We start from the raw sequence: 27,388 nt of genomic DNA, 5'->3' as shown, positions 1-27,388 counted from the left end.
CTGTCTCTGTCTTAAAAATAAATAAACGTTAAAAAAATTTTTAAAAATAAATAAATAAATAAATAAATAAATAAAATAAGATAAGATAAAATAAAATATGTTCTAAAGTCATTGAGATAACTTGAGAGATGAGAGATGGTATTATCCTCAGGAAGTGAAAGTGTGTTGTGTAAAAGAAGAGTCATCATGGGAAGCAAAGCATCAGAACCATCACACCAAAGAGATGTTAAACATGGTCATGTTTGTTTCAAAACATAAAGTTGACTCCATATCAATAAATACTTTCAACACTGAATATAGAAAAACTGTGCATGTTCTAAAAAGACAGCTTACTAAAGAATTGGAGAAAAGATAGCCTTTTACCTCTAGGCCACTGATAAAACCATTCAGGAGTAGAAATAACCTCAAGGATATTATGTGGAATTGGGGGAGGGAAAGAGAGGAGTTGATAAAATCAGAAAGAATTTTCTGCTCTTCTTTTCTCACTATAGCCTTAAAGTTAGAAATCTGAAGTTGGAAAATGCACCTTCACATGTATACCTGTTTGGGGGTTTTTTGTTTTTGTTTTTGTTTCTGTTTTTGTTTTTCTCACTTTAGGGTTAGAATCACTAATTGGTTGACAGGGTCAAAAGTAGAAACAGGTACTCAATTTGAATCTAGATCAGATCACTCGGGTTGGTAATGGGTTCATAAGGCCCCATGGAGGCCAAGCAGGAGCAGCTACAGCTTGTGTCTAAAGCTCAGGTATTACCACAATATCATTAACTGGAGAATTAAAGGTGCTGCACAATGTTGATGGCCACCTCAGTGAGCTGTGTCTAGAGTTAAGTCCTTTCAATGTTATCTTTGTATAAGCCCATCATCCAATCTTCCAGCCTTTGGTCCAGTCCCTGCAGCCTCTAGAACTGGAGGCTATACATTAGCTAGCCAGCCTCCAGACCCCTCACCCATGGAGAGAACCCATGGAGGGAACCCATCTGGCTACTTTTTTCTGCAAACATTCAAACAAAAGAGAATCTCAAAGATTTGGAGCCCCCACCCCCACCCCCACCCTCAGTTACAGCCAATGGTAGAGAAATGCTCTGGGAAGGGACAAAAATACACCCATCTCAGGTCAGCATTGGGTAGGAGTAGAATATACCTGCTCTGGGTGGCTTCTGGGCATGGAAAAGACCCTCAGCTACTCCTGGCTTCCTTGGGTCATTTTCTCAGAAGGTATAACTCTCCAGGCTATGTGATAAGTAAGTGATAGAAGGCTTCAACCTAAAAGACAGCACTGTGGCACTGGTTTTCAGGAAGTTTCTGCTTAGAGTGAGGAAGGAAGAAGAAAGTCCTCCTTCATTCTGATACACAATCTAATGGCCAAGAGCAAGAGAAGGTGGTGAACAAGAACAAAGGAGGTTTATGCCTAGTCCTTTAAGTATAGATTGGGAACAGTTTTAAAGAGCAGAATATCTCAGGTTCTGAAGGCCAGGGCTGAGCCTAGCAGGGACACTAGCTGGACAACTAGACACACTTCACTTCCATGAGTATTAGAATCACAGGGCTTTTGGTTTTTAAGCTCAGGCCTGGAGAGATTAAGCAGGGAAGCCATGCCACACAGCTTATTATATCTGCGTGGTGGGACACAGAGAGGTTTCAGAAAGCAATGTGATTGGTGAAGTGAACAGGACGTGGCATGTGGTTAGTTCTATTCAGAACCACTGCAGACAAAAATTTCCCAGCCCTGAGCCCTTTATCACAGTCTGTTGCCAGAAGTGGACAGGTCCTAGGCCAAGCTTATCCACGGGGTTCCCTTGGGAGAGTGATGATGGGCTGCAGAAACATCCTCACTTCCCAGTCCGAGAGGCCACCTGGATGGCTTTGATCCACTCAGTGCGCTCCTTGGCAGTGGCCGCTTGCAAGAAATAATGAACTTCATCAGCTGTGATGATCTCAAAGAGGTTTTCTTCTTCGCTTTTCCTGCCTGGTGAAAAAGAAAGTGAGCGACAAAGCACATGCAGAGACGCTGCCCAGTCACCCTCCTTTTGCAAGGAATGAAATTTTTATTTTTTTAGTATTCTAAGAAAATTAAATATGTGGCTTTCAAACTTATCATCATTGTATGATCATATATCTTTATTGTATAATCATACATATATAGAGTATGTATATATACTATAATATACTACAGTATACTAATACTATATATAGATAGCTAGATAGATATAGTATTTATATAGATAGGTACATAGTATGACTGTGTGTGGTATGAGTGTGTGTTTAAGAAATAAGTAAAATACTCGACAGTTTACAGTTTCTTTTACAGTTTATGAGCAAACTAAATTTCCTACTTTTGCATACCAATTAATGAGTACCTCTACGAGAGCCTAATGAGTACTTTTCCTCTGCTCATAATATAAGCCAAGGACTGACCCTAATATATTAAAATTAAAAATAAAAACAAAAATCCAGACCCACTTTCGGTAAAAAACACAAGCTTGAACTTGTTTTTATCAGGGGCTAAGTTAGAGTCTGTTGAAAGATCAAAAGGCAGTTAACTGGCCAATAGCGCGACAAGACTTAAAACATCCACCTCAAATCAAAAATCATAATTCCATAAGAAGAAGACAATGAGCAGATACAGGAGTAGTCAAACATCTAAGCTTTTGCAGCTGTAGTGTTTTCCCATCAGCCTTTATAACATCATAAACCCAAAATGACATGGCAAAACCAGGGTTGGGATGTCTAAACCACATCTCCCCAGTGATACCCCTCATTTCTGCATCTGTGAAGTCAGTCAACACCAGCATGGCTATTCCATTCACCACATCATAGACTTGTGATCTAGGACCCAGAGGTCACTGGTGTAACCCCTCACTCCAGAGGAGGAGCTAAGGCCCAGATTCATTAGGTGGTTCACCCTAGACCATGCCACTAACCGACTAGCACAGACATAACTGCAAGTCAAGTGCACTTTCCACTCACTGCACTGTCTCACTGCACAAATGTTCCTTTTGCTGTGGGAGATTTCCTGGTCTGGATATGTAAAAGGTCCCCCTTTAAGGAATGCCACAGCTCAATTACAAGCATCAGGAGGTAACAAGTCTCTCCATCCAAGCCAGTTCCAAGGGGAAGATTTTTCTCAGCATTGCTCAAGGATTTGCTCAAGTCATCCACAAAGCCACTCCTCCTCTCCAAGGCCCAGAGAGACAGGGCAGCATCTGGGAGAAAATAACTCTTGTTTTCTCCCAGGTTTCCAGACAGAAATTCATTCATGCTTAGCCTGATTGATTAAGTCAGTTATTGATTGTTGTTGGTTCAGGATGCCCAGGTGTGGAAAGGAAGCCTGAATAACCTCTCTCAAACAAAAATTCATTCTTACCATCTGGGTTGCTCTCCACTGAAGTCACTACACAGCCTCTCAAGTGAATTGCTCCCAGGGGATCTTCCCCCTAGAGAAGAGAGGAGCCCTCATGTTATGTTTCCAATGTACAATGCACGAACATACCTTATCCTGTTGGTACAAAAGCCGTACAGACTCACTCTGGTGTAGATTAGGGCACCCCAAATGGGTAAGAGTAGAAGGAGACTAAAGAAAACCCCTTCCTGCACTGTAAGCAGGGTCTGTAAGCCCTGCACTGTAAGCAGGGTCTGAGGACCCAACCCAGATGGGTTTGTCTTTACGCTTTAGAGTTGACTCCTTTTATTAAGGAAAAGGCCCTCTTCTGAATAAACAACAGCCCAAATGGCTGGACTTAAACAGTGCTCTCATCCAAATTGGCCCAGAGGAGGAATTATCACTGTTTTTCATATTAAACCAAGAGCAATGAGTTGGACTGGTTGAGTCCCTCTGAAAGTATCAGATCAGGGCAAACAAAAACAAATGAATAACAATATAGTGATATTTTCTTTCATCCCTGAGCTTGTGCTGGCCTCAAAGCCTAAGACTGCAGATCTTTGCAGTTAAGAGGGGAGAGGAAAAGGTAGAGGAGAGCAGGAGAAAAAGAAGTGGGAGGGTAAAGAGGAAATGGGGATATAAACAGAGCAGAAAGGAGAATGGAAAGCCCAGATAGCAGATGCAGTGGAGGTCTGAGTGCAATAGATTTGTTGACCACAGGATCTCACCCCAGCAGGGTCATAGTAGTGCAGGTAGGCAGGGTCTTCTCTCAGAATGAACTTCCTCACTTTCCAGTTTTTCCTCCTGTGCCCCTTTATCCAAGATCAACATAAAAAGAGGCATGGTGAGTTCTTAGCATCACTCTGTACATATAGTATCTACATAGTAAGCTTTGTTGAACTGAAAAAAGAAAAAGATGAAATACCAACTTCAAGAAAATGAGGTCCCAACCCAGGTCTTTGTCAGGGAGATAGCACTACGGCCAGTGAATAGTTTGGATGTTATGAAATTATGGATTAATTATTTCTAAGAGTGCCTTCCAGGTTTAGTATTACATAAAACAATATTTTTTAATTTTTTTTCAACGTTTTTTATTTATTTTTGGGACAGAGAGAGACAGAGCATGAACGGGGGAGGGGCAGAGAGAGAGGGAGACACAGAATCGGAAACAGGCTCCAGGCTCCGAGCCATCAGCCCAGAGCCTGACGCGGGGCGCGAACTCACGGACCGCGAGATCGTGACCTGGCTGAAGTCGGACGCTTAACCGACTGCGCCACCCAGGTGCCCCTACATAAAACAATATTTTATACAATGTACCTACATGGTTGTTAGGTAACATGGAGGATATAAAGAGGTTAAGACATAGCTCTACTCTTTAGAGCTAGAGTTTACAGTCTATGTGGAAATATAAAACAGCAAATGTCCAAATCAAGTAATTGGTATAGATAACAGATTTCAAGGGAATTAAATGTGGGATATGTCACTGTAGGTTTGGGATGTCAAAGAGAGCCTCTGCACTTAACTACAGAGGGCACACAGGAGACAGATGGATGGGAAAGAGGTGGGTGGAAAGACTTGACAACAAAAAAGCAGCAATGGGAATACACAAGGCATATGCAGACATTAATGAATAAGACCAGTCTGGCTAGAATGCAGGGTTCATGAGGCATGTTTGGGAAAGTGGAAAGAGACTTAAAAGGTGGGGGTTGTTGCTGATGGCTTCTGAGTCAGAGGTGAAAAGATTACAATCACATTTTAGGAAGATTAATATGGCGACCACATGTAGGATGGACCAGCTGGCTAGGTTAAAGATAAGCCAGGGAAAAGATACTAAGGTAAAAAGAAGTTCATTAGGAATTTATTGCAACAATCTAAGCACAGAATTGTTAGGAACTAACATCAGGTAGCAGCAATGGAAGCGGGAAGGAATAGTCACTGTGACAGACATGATGAAAACACATAGGAACTGGGCTTTCCCAAAGAATGACACCATCCAGACTGTGGGTTTGTAGGGCAGGATTTATGTTTTGTTGACCTTTGTTCCTCCAAAGCCCAGCCCTATGCCTGATACATAAAACCTCACCCTGGAAGCTGCCATATATCTGCTTGTAATTTCCTTGAATTATACAGTTTCTTCAATCAGCTTATAATTTTTTTAATGTCGTGGTAAACCTAATTTCATTATTTCCTCCAGAAAATTCAAATGACTTAAATATCTCCAGAAGAAAAAAAAGTGTATATTAGATTAGACGATATACAGTTTCTGTCTTGCCATTATGAAGCATATCATTTAATTCTAAAGCACCATATATTGACAAGCACATATACAAATTTTCCAATACTTTTTACTGTGCTCCTATAGAAAAAAAATGAAACATTTATGATGTTAGCAAACAGTGTCTCCTTCATGATGCCAAGTCTAAGGAGTTTAAAGGGAGCTTTCAAGAATGAGTCTAAGTTATATTGGCCAAGGAGCTCATCTCCAAAGAGGCTTTTACTTGCTTGAAGGATGGAGCCAGGAATCCTATAGAGTCATATGGGAGAACAGACAATATTTCTATCTGTTATGTCATATCTAGAATGGCTTCTGTATCAATTTCTAAAATTCTTTTTACGAATTCTTGTTCTTTGCCTTAGGTAATAAGATGCTAAAGCTTTTGCCTTACACCATTTCTTCCTGACCTGTGAACACACATTTCATGATCTCTCATGCAATCACTGGGTGAATAACAAGTTCTTGTGAATCAGTGGAAGGGGAAGATAATAGGAAGAGGTGAAATCAGCCAACCCTGGTCAACTACCTATTGCCTTTAAGCTCTCATTGACATCACAATGTGACTCACTGAAAAGCTTAATGTTAGTAAGTGGGTCTCTGGCCATCCTTCATGTAATGAGTATTTCCTGGGGGATTTTAAGGAATGTGTGCATGCCCAGGGTTTCTAAGAATTGTTGCTGATCTGCCAGCCACTTATATTCAATTTAATTCTCTCTACAAATGTTTATTATCTATTATAGACCAAGAAGAATGCTGAGCTCTGCAGAAGATATGAGAAAAACATATGATATATTGTCCCTCCTTATCAAAAAAATCTATACATAGTTTTGAAACCAGATATTTTGTTCATTGTCATAACAGAAGGAACTATTTAAAAAGGGATTATATTAAATATAATTCACTATCATTTATCCTCAAATTTACTACATCCCCCAAGTAGAATTATTTTCTCTGGGATGGGAGAAGTGGGAAGAATTGAGTGGGGGGGAAGGACTGGCCTCCAGTTGAATACAGCTACTTCCCGCCTGTGAGGTGTGGGACACAGGTGCCCTTTTTCATGATAAGCCTTCTACACACATTAACGCTGCTAACTCCCAGCAGCAGACACAGAGTGGTTTAGCTTTGTGACACTTGGGGAAATTTTTTTAATTCCTTCAGGTGATTGTGATATGAACCAGGGTTATAAACCACTGAGCTAAGAGATTGGAAACATTAAAGGGGGCCATCAATCAAAATAGAAGAGGTTTCTTTTCCCTCTCACTCCTGCCAAAAATTAGAGGAAAGAATATTGTAAAAAAAACAAAATCTCTGAATGCACATAGATTGTTGTTTTCTTCATAGTAAAAGGAGGCTAAGAGGGGTTACTATATTATAGTGGTATTTTGATAGTAGGATAAGTTAGCTTTGAAGAAAAAGGCTGGCTCTGTGGTTCTCAGCCTTGGCCACACACCAAAATCACTTGCAGAGCTTTAAAATCCAGAGACCCGGGTTTAATTGGCCTGGGGTGCAATTTTAACAGATCCCTGGAGGACTAAAATGTACACCAGTTGGGCCAGCTAAAACTAAATTGCACTTATCAAAAGCCAATTAAAAGAAGGTGAGGAAAAATACAGAAGTAAGCCTACTTCAAGTCCCCATTATCTTCAACACACATTCAGATAACCATTACCCTCAGCCAAATTTTTGACCAGGAATATGAGGATGTTTGGCAGAACTAGAGGAAGCTTGCAATAGGCAAACTCTCGCCACAGACAACTGCCAGAGCCTTCTCTATAGAAGGCTGGCCCTGCTCCTATACTTCCCCTTTGATCTAGTCAGTGGTCACCCTGTCATAAAGTTATTAGAATAGTCTGTGAATTCTTTTTAAATCCTTGCAGAATTATCTTTTGGGACCCTGTTCTCTCAAAACCTAATGTTAAAGTAAGTGTTTCACACTAATGCTCCCCTTCCCTAGTAAAACTCAAAATCTATATCTATACCTAATCTCAACTAGTTCAAATTTCTTCTTTTTAAATGTGAGTATATGGTCAACTTTGGTTCTTCCCTCTTCACCTCGGAAGTTCAAGGTCCTCTCATGACATAAATCAAATCTCAGTCCCACAGTTATATACTAAGCAGTGCCTTTAAGACAGATCACAGCACAGCAAGGAAGTTAAAACCTCGGCCTTATGAAGCAGCTTTGGTTTCTATGATACCATATGCTGGTATCAATTTTTTTCACCCTGAATATTCTCATGTCTTCCTGTTGCTTTTTCCTCTACCAGGTGTTGTCCCTGGCTTCCTCACTTAGCCCCAGCCCTTATATTCCCTTACCTCTTGGCATTCTGTGCCTTAGCACCTGGTAACTAACTAGAGCTCTCCGGTTCACCCCTGCCATTGCTTCCCAGACTGACAGTGGCCTGTGACTGTGGAGACCTGGTGACTGCATATGACCCCCCCCCCCCCCCCCCCCCGCCCAGGACTGAGTGCATGCCACCTGACTGGATCTGACATTTGTCTGCTGCAGCTCCTGCAGAGTTGGCTTCAGGCATGTCCTGGATTTGGTCTCCCCATGACCTACCCACGGTCTAGAATATGACTTCCTTGCTTTCAATGGTATGTAATGTTCCTCTTCTGAGTGTGGCCTATTGCTGTTTCCTGGTCACTTTGCAAGAAAGAGGGATAGGCGAGTGGAAGTACTTTTACTGTGAAACATCTCTGTCTTTTGGATGGCACCTTTTAGACAATTGATTTCTTCCAACTAATGAAAAGGTCATTATTATTTTTTTTTTGAAACATCTCTTTTCCCCATGATATTCATAAAAGAAGAGTTTCCCCAGGCGCCTGGCTCAGTCGGTTAAGTGTCTGACTCTTGATTTCGGCTCTGGTCATGATCTCACAGTTCGTGGGCTCTGCACTGACAGTGAGGAGCCTACTTGGGATTCTCATTCTCTCTCTCTCTCTCTCTCTCTCTCTCTCTCTCTCCCTCCCCTATTTACACCCTCTATCTCTCTCTTAAAATACACAAATAAACTTAAAAAAAAAAAAAAGAAGAGTTTCCCCATTTCAAGGTGCATCTTCTACTCTACCTGCCTCAGTCCTCCTGTCCTAAAGTCACTTTGATCATCTACTTAGCTTTTTGTCTTTCACTCTGCAGGGCCCATTTTCTAGTTGAGTATTTGCCAAACAAACCAAATACTATTTGGTTAATTTAGAAATTAAAATAAACTGGTAAAGGGGAAAAGACTGAAGAGAATAGTGGTGACCACTCACCTGTTTCAGTAAACATCCTTGCTTGATAACGACCCCTCTGAATTCTTCTTTCAGAATCACATCATCATCACTGGAATTCTCTTCACAGAAGAACCCGCTGTCTGGCTGTTGGGAAACCAAGCAGTAAGTTTGTTTTACCAGTCTTAGGCATATGGCTACTTGTACCTTCTCCCCTCCCTTTCCCCTCCAGCCACTGGGGTGGTTTCCTTTTCTCCTTCCTACTGTGGTTCATATCCTGACCTAAACTTTAAAAGTTGTCCTTGGTTAGCTCATTTCCCCTCTTCCTGTTTCTTGTCTCTAGATGCTTGTTTCTTGTTTCTAGATGCTCCACTCAAGAGTGATTTTGTCAATATCCTTTCATCCTCTTGGGTTCTGCAAACTGTATTCTAAGTCTAGCTCAGCACATTTCTTCCTTCAAAGCCTTCCTTCTCTTGGCACCTCATGGCCATATCCTTGAAAGTAGAGTTAGCTAATTTATAAGACACTGCATAACACAATCTCCATTATGACCTTTACCACTCAGCCCCTTCCACCTTGAGAAGACTGAGAACATGATGTGTCCAGCTTCATGTTCTAAGGTCAAGAGCAAACTGGGCCTTGCTCAGCTATAAGCAAGTAATGAACCATACAGAGGAAGAAGAGCCACTCTGGTGGGTATTTTTAGAATCTCACATTTAAATGGCTATAAACAACCAGATCAAAGGTCTAGAAAGAAGAAAATACTGACAGTGGAACTTCCCCCAAAGTGAAATGAAACTCTCTTGGGGATATTCACTTCATTTTTGTAAGAAAATAGTTCCCTTAAATAGCTTCCTACCTTTTATGCCCTGACCCCAAATTGAAACAAAACTGCCAAAATCCCCCTAGAAATCCACTGTCGCTGGTTTTCTTATTTGGCCCAAGTTTAGGTCCATATTGTGCAATATAGTATTTCCCAATCTGTGGTAAGCATACATGGAGGTAAACAAGATGGTTGGGGAAGGGGACGTGGATGAACACATTTTGTGTTAAGAGTAGCGTATTGTAGGGGTGCCTGGGTGACTCAGTCAGTTAAGCATCTGACTTCAGCTCAGGTCATGATCTCATGGTTGAGCTCCACGTCGGGCTCTGTGCTGATAGCTCAGAGCCTGGAGCCTGCTTCGGATTCTGTGTCTCCCTCTCTTTCTGCCCTCCCCCTGCTTGCACTCTGTCTCTCTCTCTCTCAAAAACAAATAAACATTTAAAAAAATAAAAAATATATATATTTAGAAAAATACAACCAGCACGTTGTGATTTTACAGATCTCCCTCTAAAAAGGAAGCTCCCTGAGGGCTGCAGTTTTTGCTCATTATTTTTTTTTTTCACCACTGTATCTCTTCTGTTTAGGAGAGTGCCTGGAATGTACTAGGACCTAATAGGTTTTTATAAATTAATTATTGCTTAGAATAAGAATAAAGTTTTGGGTGCCTGGGTGTCTCAGTCAGTTGAGCATCCAACTCTTGATTTCAGCTCAGGTCATGATTTCACAGTTCGTGAGACTGAGCCCCATGTCGGGCTCTGTGCTGAGCATGGAGCCTGCTTAAGATTCTCTCTGTCTTTCTGTCTCTGTCTCTCTCTCCCTCTTCCCCTCTCCCCTTCAGTGTTCTCTCTCTTTCTCTCAAATTAAAAAAAAGAATAAAGTTTTAAAAGTCACTTTAAAGGAAATTATTCAAGTAAACAATATTTTTCTTTAAAGTGGATATAGCAGGCATTGCAGAGGTGAACAAGTCTCTACAGGGCTGGGCCCTTTCTTTTGCACACATGGGTATGAACTAAAACCAACCTAGAATCTGTGCAGGGCAGCCCTCATCACAGGAAGGGTAAAGGGGTAGCATTTCTCACTTACAAAGTAGTAGAAGGCATCAGGGTTGTCCAGGAAAGGGTTTTCAGCAGTTCCATCCACTGCATTCTTGGACAGTTCTCCAGCAGGCTGCAGGTACCCTTCATTGAGCAGTGAGGAGGCAATCATGAGACCTTCCTGGCGATTCCGAACAGACTTATTGGAAACCAGCCAGTCGATGACACAGTTGCCTGGATGGGACCATCAGAGGGAAGGTTAACACTCCCTACCAAGTTACCAAAGAACAAGCCACTGATAGTCACCCCTGAAGAGCTCTAGAGCACCCAAGTGTCTCACTTGTCTCATCTTCCCTGTTATTCCAAGAAGGAAAAATGAAATCAGCAGGATAAATACTTCTACATGCTCCTTAAGGAGCAATCCATACATCAGAGAAATAGGTTTTACAAACTCACTCATTTACTCCACTAATGAATTGACACTTATTGAGCATCTACTAGGTGCTAAGTGCCTTGATGGATATTAGGGATTCCCCCTCAGGGAATCTAAAAGGGAGAGATGGGATGTACTTAAGGATTGTAACAAGCATTCTGCTATGGATCAATGCAGTTCAGTGGAGCCATTAGGTCAAATCTGCAGGAAGGTGTGGAAGCGGGTGGGTAGGGCGGGGGGCTGGTCTACGCTGTTGGGAAAAGATTCATAAGGGAAGTGGCATGGGGCTCAGGCTTAAAACATGAGTAAAATGTTTGCCAAGCACATAAAACAGGGCTGAGAGGAACCTGCACAGGCTGATAAAGCAGCAGCATGGGAACAGAGGCCCACAGGCACGAAGCAGCCCCTTTTGGGGGCAGAGGGCAAAGTTGGTGGAAAGAAGGTGAAAGAACACAAGAGAGAGTGAGGAAGACACAGGGTGAGTGGGAAAGCTTAGTTGGCATACTAAGAAATCTGGCAATGAAGGGGCACCTGGGTGGCTCAGTCAATTGAGCATCTGACTTTGGCTCAGGTCATGCTCTCACAGTTGGTGAGCTCAAGCCCAGCATCAGGCTCTGTGCTGACAGCTCAGAGCCTGGAATCTGCTTCATATTCGGTGTCTGCCTCTCCCCCTCTTGCACTATGTCCTTCTCTCTCTCTCAAAAAAATAAACATTAAAAAAATTGTTTTAAAGAAGATAAAAGGGAATTGACCCATCATTTGGATTATTAGCAGGCTACAACTTTGAAGCTTTACATGAAAAATGACATATTCTGTATAAATGTAGACAACCAGGGAGCCAACATAACAGGCAATAGGTTCCCGGTCATCAAAGCAAGAGCAATAGGATATACTACCTTTGAAACATTGGTTAGTGAGCCTTCCATGAATATCATATATGAGACACTTTTGCCCACTTTTATTTTGTAGAAGGATAAACTAATTAATACTGCATTTCTGCTTTTAAACTTCATAGTGATCCTATGAAAGTGCTAGGGGAGTAATTACAGACCTCATTTAACAATGAGAAAATTGAGACTTGGAGAGTTTAAGTGACCTTACGCCTGAGTTACACCAGCAATGACCCTTCACTCAAGTGTTCTAACCCTGGAGTCCATATGTACTCAGCCGGGCATGCTGAAGCTTGAAAGACAAGTTCAGTCTTCCTTTTGTCCAACATTCAAGGTCCTCCATCACTTTTCAGCAGTGCCTGAGTCCCAGTCTCTGCCATAGTCTTGTTTCTCCACTGAGACCACCTGACTCCCACAGAAAAACTTGATCTACCTGAATTTCTAGAACTAATACTGACCTTCAGTGGGGAGGACTTACGAAGTTCTAGCCCTGTACTGGGACTCAGTAACACATACACAGGAAATAGGTATGGCCTGGACCTTGCCCCCAGACCTATTTCAGAACCTCTTCCTTGTCTCCTTTGCTAGAGGCTCTGTCTTAGTGACATCAATCCTGCTAGAGTTAAAGCCCTGCCTTCCTCTTGTCAGCTTCCCTTACCACTGCCCATGGCTTGGTATCTTGATTCCAAATTTCAGCCCTGACTTTTCTAATGTTAACAGGCTACAACCTTAACTCTCTGAGGCTGATTCCTACGGGACACTACCTTGCTACTGCAGATCACACTTCCTGACTTTGTCCTGATTGGTTTTTGTGAAGTATCTATTGATTGGATATCTCCTCAGATTCTACATCGGTTGTATCTTCTCAGAGATTTTCTCTCTTGATCTTTTCTGTCACCATAAATAAGGCATGCTCAGCTTCTGACAACCTAATCCCAACTGCGTGTCCCATTTAGCCCCTTAATGAACCATCAGCCTTGTTAGGCTGGCTATTTTCTTCTTCTGGATGCATATTCCATATATCTCTGCCTCATAACTTTGTCCTCGCCATACTTAATGAAATGCCACCCAACTCTTTGAGTAAAATTTAAGCCTCTACTTCTATGAGTCTCAACAGCCCCCTGAGTTCTTTCTCTTTTCTGGACTCAGAATTGTCTGTTCAGACATGTGACTTCTTAATTATAAAAACCACCCTGAGAGCTCACACCACATAATATTTACTGTATACCAGGCACTGTTCTAAACATATTACAGAGAGCCTATAAAGTATGTGCACTGTGATTATCGCCATTTTATAGACAAGGAATGTGAAGCACAGAGAGGCTAAGTTATTGGCCTAAGGTTTTATAGCAAGTAAGTGGCCGAGCTAGGATGTTAACTAAGGCAGTCTGGCTCCAAAGAATATGTTTTTAACCTCTATGTCATCCACCTAAATTTGTGACACTTAATGCCGGATCCTGTGTAGCCTCACACATCTCTAGTATTGTCACTTAAATCTTACATTGTATACCTTGATTCCTGTTTATCAACTTATTCAACTCTGTGTCTGTTTCAACATAATGCCATTTATTTTGGGTTGGGGGTGGAGAGACCCTTTGACTGATTAGCTGGAACTTCCAAAACTTTAACTTGAACAGCATAGTTCTTTTCTGCCTTTCCTTCTGCTTCCACCCTGGGGACATTCAATTCTCATGTTCGCCAGCCTGAGTTCTATGACCCCGTTCACCCACCATGCTTCATACACCCTCCCACACATAAGGCTGAGCGAGAACTACATATTGCCTTCCCCAGCTGCCCTATTTCAGACATGCCATGCCTTTTACCTGTGAAGCAGTGATTAAAAATCTTCTTGTCCTTCTCTAAATTCAGCTCTTTTATTCCTTTTTCAGTGTCTTTCATGGACAGATACAAGGCACTGTGCAGACATGAAAACAGATGGATGAGTGGGGAGTCTTTCAGAATTGCAAGTCCTCTCTGGAAGTCACCACCTTGGAAAGGCCTGCCATGATCACAAGTTTCCCCCCTCCTCAGGTGGCCCCTGAGCCTGGTCTCTCCACTGGATCAAAAGTAGTTAAAGGGCTGGGTTCATATTTCTATAACTCTGTGGCCTATACAGCATTCAGCAAAATGTGCTAGGAAGGTATTTAATGTCTCTTACACTAAGAGACATTAAGCTCTTTGAGCTCTTTGGTGATATAACTCTTAGCGCCTGAAATAGAGTTGCCCCAGTTAGGTGCCAAGAGGAGAGGTTCCTGGGGCCAATTGTTCATACACATTCTAGATCTTTAATTGCCCTCAATCCTCATGTCTTACTTCTTTAAGTGTCCTTCAAGAGACCATCTGTTGTAGATATTTGCCTCCAAGAAAGAAAATTTGTGCTAAGCTTATCTCTTATTCTAAAAATTATGAGAGATGGCAAATTCTCATTTTTGGCCTTGAAGTAATAAACCAAAGATGGCCTTATCAGAGAAATTGCAGACAACAAAACAGAAGACCGTTTTTGTGTATCCTGTGGTTCCATGGAGCACAAACATCATCCCCACATAGCACTGACAGCTGTGGCTGGAAACATGGTCACTTGACAAACCCTCCCAGCAACTACAGCTGGACTAGGCGCTGCCTCTTGGGTCTTTACCAAAAGCTTTATTGGTGAGAGAAGGTGCTCATTCTCACCAAGCTCAAAGCACAAATTTTATTAAATCCCTGTGATATGCCAAGTCCTGTGGTGGGCTTGCATAAGGGGTTTCTTCAGTCCCCTCCCAGAAACCCTCACCATCTTGTAAACAGAATCTTTGTTGGACATGTTAAGCAACCAACATGGAATTCTTCCTGGCAGGGCTCCCATTTCAGCGTATGTCCAACACAAAAGCAAAACTAGCAAGAAGTGAAGAGACTCCTAGGGAAAGAGGCTCTTGTGGTAGGAGATGTGAAACATTCAGGAAGTAAGAAACCCTGTTCCCAACCCCTGTCAGAGGCAGAGTTTACCTGTGAGCCTCTAAAAACCTTTAGGTAACAACTCTCGCCTGCAAGTCCAAACCAGCCAACAGAAAAGACCATGTAAACCAAGTCAGGGCACCAATGACTTCTGCCCAGGATGGTTGTTCACCCTGGCTGGCTCTTGCTGGCTGTGTAAATGCATGAACTTGAACTTGAAACCTTACTTGCCTTTTCCTGCCTATCTAGAGATCCTGAACCTTTATTTCAAGACTAACTTATTATAGCTACTTCAAAAATCCAATTATGCATTCTCTCTCTGTCTCTATCTCTCTATCTCTCTGTCTCTCTTTCTACCAAGGTTGCACAAAATGAGGGAATTTATACTGCATTAGGCTCCTCTCCTCAGCTGCTAGGCCTTGGAGAATCTATGATCGCTCCTTCAGACTCATGTAAACATCTCAGTACACCAAGTGCCAGCATCAACTTGGAGGAGTGGATACAGCCTCCAAAGCAAGCCTTGGAGCAGGATCTGTTGTGAGATTTCCATAGCGAGGGGGCACGAGGGTAGAGTGAAGCAAAGAAAATCACCCTAAGTCAACGGTTTCTGGCAGTCGAATGGACCTCCTGGTAGATTTCCTTGCAAACTTCTGACCTCCTTCAATGCATTTAATGGCCTTCTTGATGTCTCGAACCCAAGCATCTCTCTCCTCCAGGAAGGCTGCCTGGAAGAAGTGGTCCTGCTGTTTGGTCGTAGTGATCTTAAACACAAACTAAAAATCAAAACACATCCCATTAGGAGTGATTCCTTTCAAAGGTCTGAGTTCCCTTAGAAGCACAGTAGTTGAGTCAACCCCATTCTGGAAGTGTTTGGCCAACAGAAACCCAAATGCCTAGGGCTGAGTATGGGTGTTGGTAAGAAGAACAGACCCAGGGAGCACCATTCACATTGTAGGCTACACACAGGCTCAAATGTCAGAGCAAGGTGTTACAAGGTGTTCATCGTGGCTAGGAATGTTGACTCACCATCCTTTTGCCAAAGTCTTGACAAGGACTAGTCAGTGTGCTTCCTTTCAGGGGGATCATTCCTTTGGGGCTGTTGTCACTTTTCTTCTTAAAGAATTCAATTCCGTCTTCTAACAATACAACCCACATGGGTTTCCAGGTGTTGAACACACTTCCCTGTAATGAAACAAAAAGAGCTGTGCCACAATGTCTTCTAAAATGGTTCTATAGATGGTACACAGCTTGGTAAATAGCCTAGTTTTGGCCAGTGTGGATTCAGGTGATGCACGTTGGTCACACGACCAGGCTGGTAGGAAAGCAGCCTTCAGGGGAGAAGGGGACTGCCATTCCTCTGAAAACTTTAAAAAAAATTTTTTTGAAGATAAAATGTATATACCTCCATAGGCAGGCCTTAAGCTTTACATGGCCCATTACCAAGAGAATATGGTATGGCTCTCTAACCCCCTTCTTGTGCATTTCAGCCACAGAAAGCCTTATTTTCTGCTCCCAACTCTGCCCACTGTGTTCATTCCACTTAGGGACTGCAGATAGATTCTATCTCAAGTATCAATTCAGACTGAATAGTAACTGATGCCTGAGGCCAGACTCACTAGAAAGGTACCATAATCCAATAGCTGTTTTGACTATGGGCATGGAAGCCATAAATGGTATTGGCTAGCTGCGGTTACTGCCATCCTTTGGTCTAATCAGATTTTATCTGAATATGAACATCAAGAAGAAACTCAGAGAGCAGCCTTGTGTATGAGCATAGATAAGTTGTATGAAAATCACTCGCAAAATCATCTATAATACAGTGAGACTACCCACGTCAGTGTGGCCTTAGGAAAATCCTTATTTAAAATGTTGGGGTTAATGCCAACCACCCTTGTAGCAATAAATCAACCATTCTGACTACATCAAGAAAGTCTCTCTTTCTTGTCCGTATTTTGGGAGGACTTTGGAAAAGGAAGAAGTTCTTTGCCTCTCATCTTTGAACCCATGGTGTCACCTTGTCATAACCACCACAAAATAGAATTATCATCCAGTTCCCAGCAGATCCTGCTGCTTATCTTAAAATACTAACAGCTTCTATATAAAGGTCCAGTTGCCCAAAAGGAAGACTATTTATACAATGAAGATAAATACTTGTGGGACTATCATTTTGCTTGTTCATGTGTTTCCTTTGTTTTAGTTACTGAAAAAAAATTTTTTTAATTAGAACACACTATCTCTCTTCTGCACAGGCAGAATAACTGTCCATACTGACACTAGATTATTTCTCTTTTTAAAAAATGGGCAATGCCAGACACTATGCCGATACATGAAATAATGTCAATCAAATGCCTATCCGTTTTACATCTATTTAAGAGAAACTCATATTCACATTATAAAAAGTCCCTCCTATAAATCAGTAAAAAAATACAAATGACCTGTTTTTTTTTCATTGGCAAAGGACTAAAAGAGGCATTTTATTAAAGAGGATATCCAAAAAGCCTCTGAAAAGGTGCTCAAAATCATTTTTTACTAGGGAAATGCAGGTGAAAAGCAAATGAGATACCTCTGCACACCCATGACTGTATCTAAAATTAAAAAGATTGAGAAGGGCAAGATTTGGAAAGGATGGTAACTGGAACTCCCATACATGACTGGCAGGAGTGCAAAATGGTGCATCTAATAATGGAAAACTATAGAGAATGTCCTAATTCTTAGAAGATAAATGTTGAAGTATTTAGGTGTGAAGTAGCATGATGTCTGCAACTTATTCGCAAGTATCTCAGTATAAAAATATGTGTCTGTATTTACACAGAGATACAGAAGCAGGGAAGAGAGAGCAAAAGCACCCTTGCATTAACAGTTGATAAATCTAGGTAAAGAACATATGGGTAATCCTACTATTTTTCCTATTTCTCTGTGGGTTCAAAATTTTGCAAAAATTGAGAAAACTTAATAAATAAATGAACAACCCATGACACTAATATATATTAAAATTTGGGGGGCACCTGGGTGGCTTAGCCAGTTAAGTGTCCAACTTGGGCTCAGGTCATGATCTCACAAAGCTTGAGTTCGAGCCCCCAGTGTCAGGCTCTGTGCTGACAGCTCAGAGCCTGAAGCCCCCTTCAGATTCTGTCTCCCTGTCTCTCTGCCCCTCCCATGCTCACGCTCTGTATCTCTCAAAAAAAAAAAAATTTTTTTTTAATGTTTTTAATTTGGGATATACTTTTAGAGAAATATGGGAAGTCTATTTAATAAAAAAGTAAAATAACTAAAAGTAATCAAAGATATATTCACAGAGCTAGGAGTAAGAAGCTGGGCTAGATTAAGGAGAAAATGCCTTTCAAGTCCAAAACTTTATATCCTACCTCAGGTCTCTCAAAGACTAATAACGGCCAGTCGTTCAGGGCTTTTGGCCTTGGAATTGGGATAAACTGAGAGAGGTCAGCCAGCATTGCATTCCTTCTGTAGAGAATTAAAATAAAGGTACTCCAGAGCCAACTGTTCAAAATGAATTTGGGCTTTCCTAATTCAAATGTAGCCTTAGGGACTCTGTCAACTTCCTCAGAGGAGAATGTGTCATCTGGGATTCGGGCTCGTTATGCACAGTGAGGAGGCCAATATTCTGTGAAACAAAAGAAATCTGAACATTGTAAAAGTGGAAACTCTCTTCCAGGCTTGGCAGCAATTAATTAGGTGAGGGTGATGAAATTGTGTGTGATCTGTCTCCTCTCAGCTATTACTGCAGCTTCTCGCTGGACTACACTGACAGCATCTCTCTTCAGCCACGCCTGCATTCACTCCTTCTGTCCCCAGGCACCTTGGTGCTCATTCAATAGCACACCTGGAAGTGTGATCATAGGAACGTCCAGGCCAGAGAGGCAGTCAGTCATCTACCAACGCGCTCATCATACAGGTAAGAATGTTGAGGCCCAGTTAAATGACTGGGCCTACTACACCTGACCAGTTAATGCAGAATTGGGACTAAATCCAGGTCTCCTAATTCTCAATTTTATGCTCTTTCCATTTTCCCTCAGATGCCATCTTCCTTTGGGTTCTTGCATAACTGTAGTTCTAAACTCTAAATCAAAATGCTTAGGCTACTTAGCTAGCCATATATATAAGCTCAAATATATATATATAAATATATATCATAAATATATAATATAATGTATATTACACAATCATAGTTATATATGAATAATCATAAAACATCTAAACCATATTACATCATGATTTTATAGATGTATAATAGATACGTTTTATGATTTCATACATATATATGGCATACGTCTGTTTTCTCCCATTATAGGCCAAAACCTAAACTTTCATATCACCATGGGCTGGTTTCAGATGCTGAGTCAGATTTAAAATTTCCCAGTGAACAACTGCTCATTATCATGGGACTGGTATAGTTCAGCGCACAAGAGTCTGACAATGCATGACACCAAAAGAAGAAATCTTAAAAGACAAGACATTTGGCCATATAAAAAATTAAACTTCTGTACATGAAAAAAAAAAAAAACCCTGCAACAACTGAAAAGCAAACATAAATGCATGGCTATTTATAACATATTATAATATAATTAAAGGTTAATATTTTTAATATAGTTTTAAGCCCTTTATAGTCAATAAGAAATATACAAACCCTCCCAATTTTTTTAAATGGGCAAACAATATAAACAGGCAATTCTCAAAAGAAGAAAAGCCTGGGGTGAATAAACATAAAAACGTACTGCTTCAACAGAATTCAGAGAAACACAAATTAAAATTGAAAAAGATATAATCTTTTTATTAGTAACTTTTTTTAAAGATGTATAAAATGTATTGGGGAAGATTTTGGGGAAACAGGCATGTGGGAAAAAAAAAAAAGGAGCTCTGTGAGTCAGCAGTTTGATGTAGGCTGCCAAAAAAACTCAAGTCATTGCAGGCTGTATAAATAGAAGCACAAGATCTAAAGTGATGAAAGTAATACTCTAACTTTAAATGGAGCATAACCAGTAGGTGACAATGGATCTGGAGCTGAATAGCCCAGCTCAAATCCTGGCTCTGCCACATTCTAGTAATGTAACCTGGAGCAAGTTTTTAAACCTCATTTTCTACATCTGGCTAATGGCGATAATGCTACTATCTATTTCTTAGTGTTACTGTGTTTTTATAAAATACTCCATGTAAATTGCTTAGGGCAAGATCTAGAACACAGTAAACACCCAGTAAATACTACCTATTGCCTGTAATTCTGTGCTTATAGGTGCACCTGGAGAATGACCTTGAGTTCAGGAAACCTTAAAGCTGCAGATGATCGGGGCCTGTTGGCATCTCTCTCTTGGGAAATTGTTGGAGGAAATGCTAGGTTTTAGCCCAAAAGGGGACAGGCAGAGCAGATGAGGACTGTCCTGAAAGGTGTGAAACATTATCGTAGACTGTTTGGAGGCCCAGTAGGTGGAGGTTTCAGAAAAAAATGGTTTGCTGCATACCTTCAGGGAGAAATTTTAATTAGTGAGTTTCCCGTCACAAGCAGTACTACAGCATGCTTGTTAGTGGTTTAGTAAAAGGAATGCAAGCCACAGATGGGAAAGTTCAATGAAATACTTTTTTAAGTATTCCTTTCAACCCTCAGATTCTACACATCTATTGCAAAACAAAAACAAAAACAAAAAACCCTGGTGTCCCTTCTGTCCCTTATGTCTTCTATTTACAGATGCCCTACCAAACCTTGGGTCTTACCTACAAGCCAAAAATAAATACATCTTAAAAACATTTAACATGACCGTCTAAAAAGGAATACTCCATTGAAAATTTTTTCTAATACTTCAAAAGTTACTATGATACGGAGCCCTGATTTCTCAGTTTCCACATGTCTTTTTCCAGGAAATTTCTTTCTTTTCATTCAACAAATCATGATAAAACAGCTCCTGTGTTTCAGACACTGTCCTGAGTGTTGGGGTATAAAACTGACCAGGAGGCAGTCTCTGCTGTCAAACTGTTCCCAGTCTACCCAGGGAAGAGAGTGACCTTGAACGACAGCTCCAGTTCAGTATGACCAGTGCGCAAACTGGGGCATACTTTGTTTTGTGTAGCTTCACTGAAGATTGCCACAACTCATCGCTGAGGGTTGGGGCAATCTGAATTTGGTGTTTAGAACCCTTCCTAAACACCTCCCACAGACTGCAAACATCTCGTTTAACTTCTCCTTTCTCTCAGACTTCTCTTTTCATACGTTGACGTGTGGCTGGAATTCAAAGGAAATTACGTTTTGAGCAAAACTGCGTATCTAACTAAAGCAGAACTGTGAATGAGTAGGTGTCGTCTATTCTCCCACACTCATGGGACATGTTATTTTAAGTTGCTGTTGTATTAAATTAATTCCTCATTTCTGGTACATCATAAATTGTATCATCTAGTTTTCCAAACTAATCCATGAAATCACTTGTATAACATCCCAGATAAACCTTCATTTTGTACCTATGTAAATTCTTTGAAGGCAAGGAAACTATTTAGTAGTATATTTTTTATATAAGTAAACCCTTCCACGTTGGACAATTTCTCAATAAAAACATATCGGGTGAGCAAAATAGAAATGGCACCACGTGCTCAACAAAGTGATTTCTTGAGTCCTAAGGATTTGGGTTCAAATCTCAACCTCACCTCTCCCAGAATGTGTGGCTTTAGCCAAGTTACTTAGACATTAGCCTCCTCATCTGTAAAATGGACATGTTGCAAAGATTAAATGAGATAATATACTTAAAGGGCTTAGCACAGCGGCTAGCTTGTAGTAGGTGCTCAAAAAATGGTAACCACATAGACAGATTTCACAGTTTGTAGACAATACTGTGAAATCGTTCTGGTATAAAGTTATCCTGGGTGCCACCCATCCCAGCAACAGTGCTTTGGAGAAGAACATCACTGCAAAATGAGCACAGGAGGGCTACAAGAAACATAGTTAGGCATGGCTCTTCATGACACTGAGGCCACACTGCTGACTTCAGAACAGCTCTGCCACATAATAGCTGTGTGACCTTGGGCAAGGCCCTCTGCCTCTCTTGTACCTCAGTTTCCTCATCTGAAAGGAAAGGATAATCGCTGTGCCCACTTTGTAGTGTTGTTATAAAGATTACATGCATTAGTACATCTGGTGCTTACATCTGTCTTTGCTGCACAGTGAGCACAAGTGTTAGCTGTTATGATGGAGATGAGTCAACAAATGAAAATTGCTGGGAATTATTTCACAGTAGCGTGTCCAGAAGACAAGGTAGCTGTACAAAAGGATGCCTGGGCTGGGACTCCTGACCCTTCTGCTCTCTCTTGCACCCGAGTCTTTCAACTTTCCACCACAGCTTTCTGCAGCCTTTTTCTTTCCTGCCCAAACACCCTTGTCCTTCTCTTTCCCACCGCTCTGATTCCTGCACTTTTGCCCAGCCTCACAGGCCACCCCATCCCGAAGCCATTCTTGGGATCCGCCATGCTGCATGAAGTGTCTGCTAGTTAATTGTCGATCTGTCGACAGCGTGGTTTGCTCCATTAACCTCTAGGAATGAGGTTGATTTGGGACATGACTTAGTGGAGTCTAGGTTATTCATTGCATGGAAATCTCTCCTCTCTCTTTTTTTAAAGCTATGATTGATTATAAACATATCCAAATCAGTAGTATGTTTCCAAGGACATCCAATGACGTTTAGGTTTATTGGCTGGAATTAACCCCCAATCAGAGAGAAAGGAAGGTTGAGGTTACTAAACCCAATCTTGCCCACAGTACAGTTTGTCCAGGCCCCACTGTAGCTCTGGCAAATTCGTCTAACCTCCCTTTTGCTGGCTTGGGTAAGCCTGCCTTCAGACTGTTACATGGGATCAATGAGATGTTGGGTTTTGCCGTTACACAAGCCTGGATTTGAATCCCAGGTATTCCTCTTACCAGCTGTTTGACTGTGGGCAAGTCACTTATTCTCTCTGAGCCTTGGTTTTTTCATCTGTAAAATGGGGATAATGATACTATCTCAGAGGGTGGTTGGGATTGAATGAGATCATGTTCGTAGGGTGGCTGGCTGCTATATGGTCAGCTCCACGTGCTCTTTTTTTTTTTTCCTTAAAGTCAAAAGTGGCAAGACTCTGAGACAAGCAAATCTAGGTCTTATTTAGAATGAAAAGATTGCAAAGTGCCAGAATCATGTATTTTCCTTCCTTCACATAACTATCATTTCTATGATAAAGAACTGAGGCAGGAGTTAAAGGAGGAAACCTGAATTGTAAAATGTGAGCAGTTATCTTGCACAAAAGAACAGCAGGGGTGCGCCTGGGTGTTTCAGTTGGTTAAATGTCCAACTTTTGATCTCAGCTCAGGTTTTGATCTCAGGGTCGTGAGTTCAAGCCCTGCATTGGGCTCCACTCAGGAACATTTCATAGTCATTGCCATTGACTGTTGACCCCAAGATTTCGGACTTGACAAAATTCTTGAACCACCATTTCTAATGTTGTATCTTGCCACCCCGAATTTCTTATCTCCAATAAAGTTATTTCACAAAACAAGACATAGGGAAAAAGATATTCTTTGTTACTACCCACATATCTTAAACTGGAGTAAATGGAGAGACTTCATATGTTATTGCTTGTCGTGCTTTGGTATCAATAACCATAGTCAAGGCATCTAACAGCCTTGTCAGAGAAAGATTTCCATTGTCCTTTCTTCACTATTAACTTGGCAACCAACCCAGGCACCAGTACATATCCCCATTAGCATCTAGAAAAGGACCTTTATTTACTGAAGTGTATATCAATTCTGATATTAATAATCATGGTCACATACACATAGCACCTACTATGTGCTAAGTTCCTGACATATAGTTTTTAATCCAAATGTGTGAGGTAACTGGAAGAAATTTAACGTCTAAAAACATTTATAGGAAATTCTGGCTTCAGGTGTAGTTCTGCAGCCAACAAAGGGAACATTTCTGAACCAAGCATGTCTTTAAAATGACAAATAAATGAATCTTACCACAAATACTGTTCAAAAGGTCCCAGAGAAAAATGCAAAAATTATGGAAGATATAAATTGTAGACATGAAAATTGTGGAAGATGGAAATTGTGAAAATATCTATATGAATCTTGACTATGCTTTTTTCTAGGGACATTTTCTAGATTGGCTTTTATAGGCAATAATCTGAGAGCATTACTCTCACTGACTAAAAACTATTTATTACTATAAATCTGTAAGCTTGACAAACCTCCTTCATCCCCATTTTCTAGTGGAGCAGCCTCGCTTATTAGAAATTTAGTCTTCTGTATTTTTGGTACTTTGTGGAGTTTAAAATGTGAACATACAAACTTAATAACAGCAATTTTCATTGCAAAATGTTTCCATTCACTTGCTCTTGTCTGAATACTAGCCCCAGCAACCAGGATAGAAATGTCCACATTATTACTGGTTCTCAAAGAGAATGTTGGCACCTATTGCAAAGAATCCACATACACCTCTGTGTGTCAATGTGTGTCTTTTCTGAGGATGTTTCAAAGTAGCTAGAGATGTTCTGCTAGCTAAAGAGTCTATCAGCTGTGGACTCCTTTATTCTCCAGAAGCCACTTATAACTCTCACTGTCACAAATGCATTACAAACCGTATTTCAAGTTACACTTACTCTAGGAAAATCTTGGTGTACTGGACAGAGTTCAGCACAATGAGTCAGAAACCCAAGTCAGAGAGTGGGTTTCTGGTGTCAACCTCTGTCTTAGCCATGTGACCTTGGGTAGTCACCCGGCTTCCAGGTCTCAGTCTCCTCTTCTGGAAATGGGGTATTGAAGCCAGGTGACCTGAAGTCCCTTCTAGCTTTAAATCAAAACAGAATCAGGCAGCAATGTGTGCTGCTTAACCCCCTCCGAGGTAGAACATTTTAGGCTAAAATGTTAAACCAATGAAGGACCTAAAACAGAGTCATTTTAGGTGCTCATTCGATTAACGAGCTGGGCTTCTGAAAGAATGTACTTAATTCAGTTCACTTCTGACACACTGAGCTTGCTTGGGTCATTGTGAGAGCATTTGTTCACGTAGGTGTTGCCCACAGGATACCAGCCCACCCTGTGTGTGAATTCACACAATGACACAACATACACCCAACATTAGGAGAAAAACAGTGCTAACAAAATTCAACTTCTTGATGCCATACCAGAGAGACTAAGTATTTTTTATTAAACTTGTCCCTATTTCCTAGTCTTTAAAATCACTTCCTGCTACCTTAGCAGTACATTCAGAATGATAAATGAAGAGATTTGAGCCCAATTTCAGAAAAAAGATAAGGTTTTTTATGCACCAATTCTAAGAAGATGGCCCAAGAAATAAGCAACAATTACTGTGTCATTATATCATTTCTCTTTAATCCTTTTCTTTTGTCCTCTCCTCCAAAAACAAGTAAATAAATAAATAGGAGAAGGAGGAGGAGGAGGAGGAGGAGGAGGAGGAGGAGGATTTAAGTTACAAAGGAATAGTCTCTGAGTAACCTGCATAGGAGAAGAGGGTGAGTCTTCTAGCATAATATACACATGTGGCTCATGAAAAAAAAAATGCTCTAAGTCATTATTTAGGTTTTGCTTAGGCCCCCACCTCCCATATCCTGCAAACTGGAACAAACAAGATCAAACTGCTGATGCCTGAGCTAGATTAGTTCACCTTTAAGAAACAGAACGCCGTGGAACATGTGCTGGCTTCCCTTGCAACGGTCTACAGGCTGTGATGCTCTCCTATGTCAGCCCAATAGGTTCAGCATAAACCGTTCCTAAAGTGACTGGGGATGGAGAGTCCAAAGCTGGACACCGATCATCCCCAACGCTATTTTCAGGGATACCCTTGTACGTGGAACTTCTGCTTACCCTCTTCACAAGGTAGCCCTCCCTGATCCGCTTTGGCTCCATGTCGGATGGACAAACAGACAGCCGAATCCACTCTCAGACAAGTGTCGTTAGAAGCTCAGCCTCTTCTGAGAGCTGAGGCAGTTGTGGGCTGCTTTTCTAGAGCGAGGTCCCTTTCACAATTTCCCATCTGCTGGCGATCGCATGATCACATCCTCTTCCTCTCACTGGGGTGGAAGACCAGAATGAGGAACTGCAGAGAGAAATAACCCATTCTTTGCTAACATCGAAGACTTACTAAAAGTGAAGTTGGGTTGAATATTTACCCCAGGTAAATTTTTGTTACCATAAACAAAACCATTCTTCTAAAGAGAAAAAAAAAATTGGTGAAAGGAAGAGGTAGATGAACAAGAAAACCTCATTTTGTTTAGTTCTTATAAGAAACCCCTGGGGAAATGATATTATTGTCCTTTTCTTACATATAAGGAAACTCAGGCTCAGAGAAGAAAGTGGTTGTCTCAAGGTCACACAGCAGGTTAAGAGGTGGAACCAGAAAAGTAGGGAGGGATCTCACTAAGTCTGCTGCCTCCCATCTGGTCTGAGAACTGGCTGTCACGCAGAACACTAATCCACAGTAGGCATGTCAAAGGAAGTCCACAAGCAAACGTATGAGAAATCATCCATGATAGTCCCAGCTTTATGACTCCCCTTCAGATGAATAAATTAAAGACCCTCCCAAAGTACTACAGCAGAGAGTCCTACTGTAATGATATTCAATCCTGTGTTTCCCAAGCTTATTTGGCCACAGAATCCCTTTTTGAACAATTTGTATTACCATTCATGTTATGGGTTGAATTGTGTTGCCCCAAAAGATGTCCTAACCCATAGTGCCTTAGAATGTGACCTTATTTGGACATAGATGTAATGAGGTGAGATGAACCAATCTGGAGTAGGTGGGCCCTTGATCCAATATGACTAATGTTCTTATAAGAAGAGTGAGACACGCAGAGAGAAGACAGCCATGTGACAGCAGAGGCAGTGATTCATCTACAAGGCAGGGAATGCCAAGGATTGCTGGAAAACACCAGAAGCTGGAAGAGGCAAGCAAGGACTCTCTCCTGGAGTAGTCATAGAGAGCATGGTCCTACCAACACCTTGATTTTAGACTTCTAGTCTTCCGAACTGTGAGACAATAAAGTTCGGTTGTTTTAAGCCCCCTTTTTGGTACTTTGTTAAAGCAGCCCCAGGAAATTAATATAATTCAGAAAAACTGGTATTCCATAGAACAAACTTTAAGAATGTTAATTTGACCATGTGAAAACGGGCAGGCTATTGAATCACTCTATGCCTCAGTGCTCTCATCTATAAAATGGGGATAGTAACATCTATTCAACTGAGTCATTCTGAAGATTAAGTAAGATAATATGTGGGGCACCAGACTGGCTTAGTTAGTAGAGATGCAAGTCCTGATCTCAGGGTTGTGAGTTTGAGCCCTACATTGGGTGTAGAGACTACCTAAAAGTTTTTTTTTTTTTAATTAAAAATAAAAAGATAATATGTGTGTTTTTAAAAGTATCTG

At 41.2% G+C, this 27,388-nt stretch overlaps 1 protein-coding gene across 2 annotated transcripts; it reads right to left on the bottom strand.

The window, feature by feature from the left end:
• Positions 1-221: 221 nt before the first annotated feature.
• Positions 222-25,972, bottom strand: PLEK (pleckstrin). Of its 2 annotated transcripts, none has more exons than XM_047069853.1 (9): positions 25,831-25,972; positions 16,005-16,160; positions 15,570-15,751; positions 13,868-13,959; positions 10,771-10,955; positions 8,907-9,011; positions 4,108-4,191; positions 3,365-3,434; positions 222-1,966 (listed from the first exon to the last, which is right to left on the bottom strand). In XM_047069853.1, exons 1-9 carry the CDS (start codon positions 25,870-25,872, stop codon positions 1,830-1,832), a joined length of 1,053 nt encoding a protein of 350 aa, XP_046925809.1. In that variant the 5' UTR covers positions 25,873-25,972; the 3' UTR covers positions 222-1,829. The 2 variants fall into 2 exon arrangements, with proteins under 2 accessions (XP_046925809.1, XP_046925808.1); XM_047069852.1 differs by lacking the exon at positions 25,831-25,972 and adding an exon at positions 18,344-18,519.
• Positions 25,973-27,388: the final 1,416 nt, after the last annotated feature.

Source organism: Lynx rufus, unplaced genomic scaffold (genome assembly GCF_022079265.1).
Source record: "Lynx rufus isolate CCGP_SWC_20201006 ecotype Redwood Valley unplaced genomic scaffold, mLynRuf1.p SCAF_8, whole genome shotgun sequence".
Taxonomy (NCBI): domain Eukaryota; kingdom Metazoa; phylum Chordata; class Mammalia; order Carnivora; family Felidae; genus Lynx; species Lynx rufus.
The sequence above is the reverse complement of the archived record's forward strand: the minus strand, read 5'-3'. Positions and strand labels throughout refer to the sequence as shown.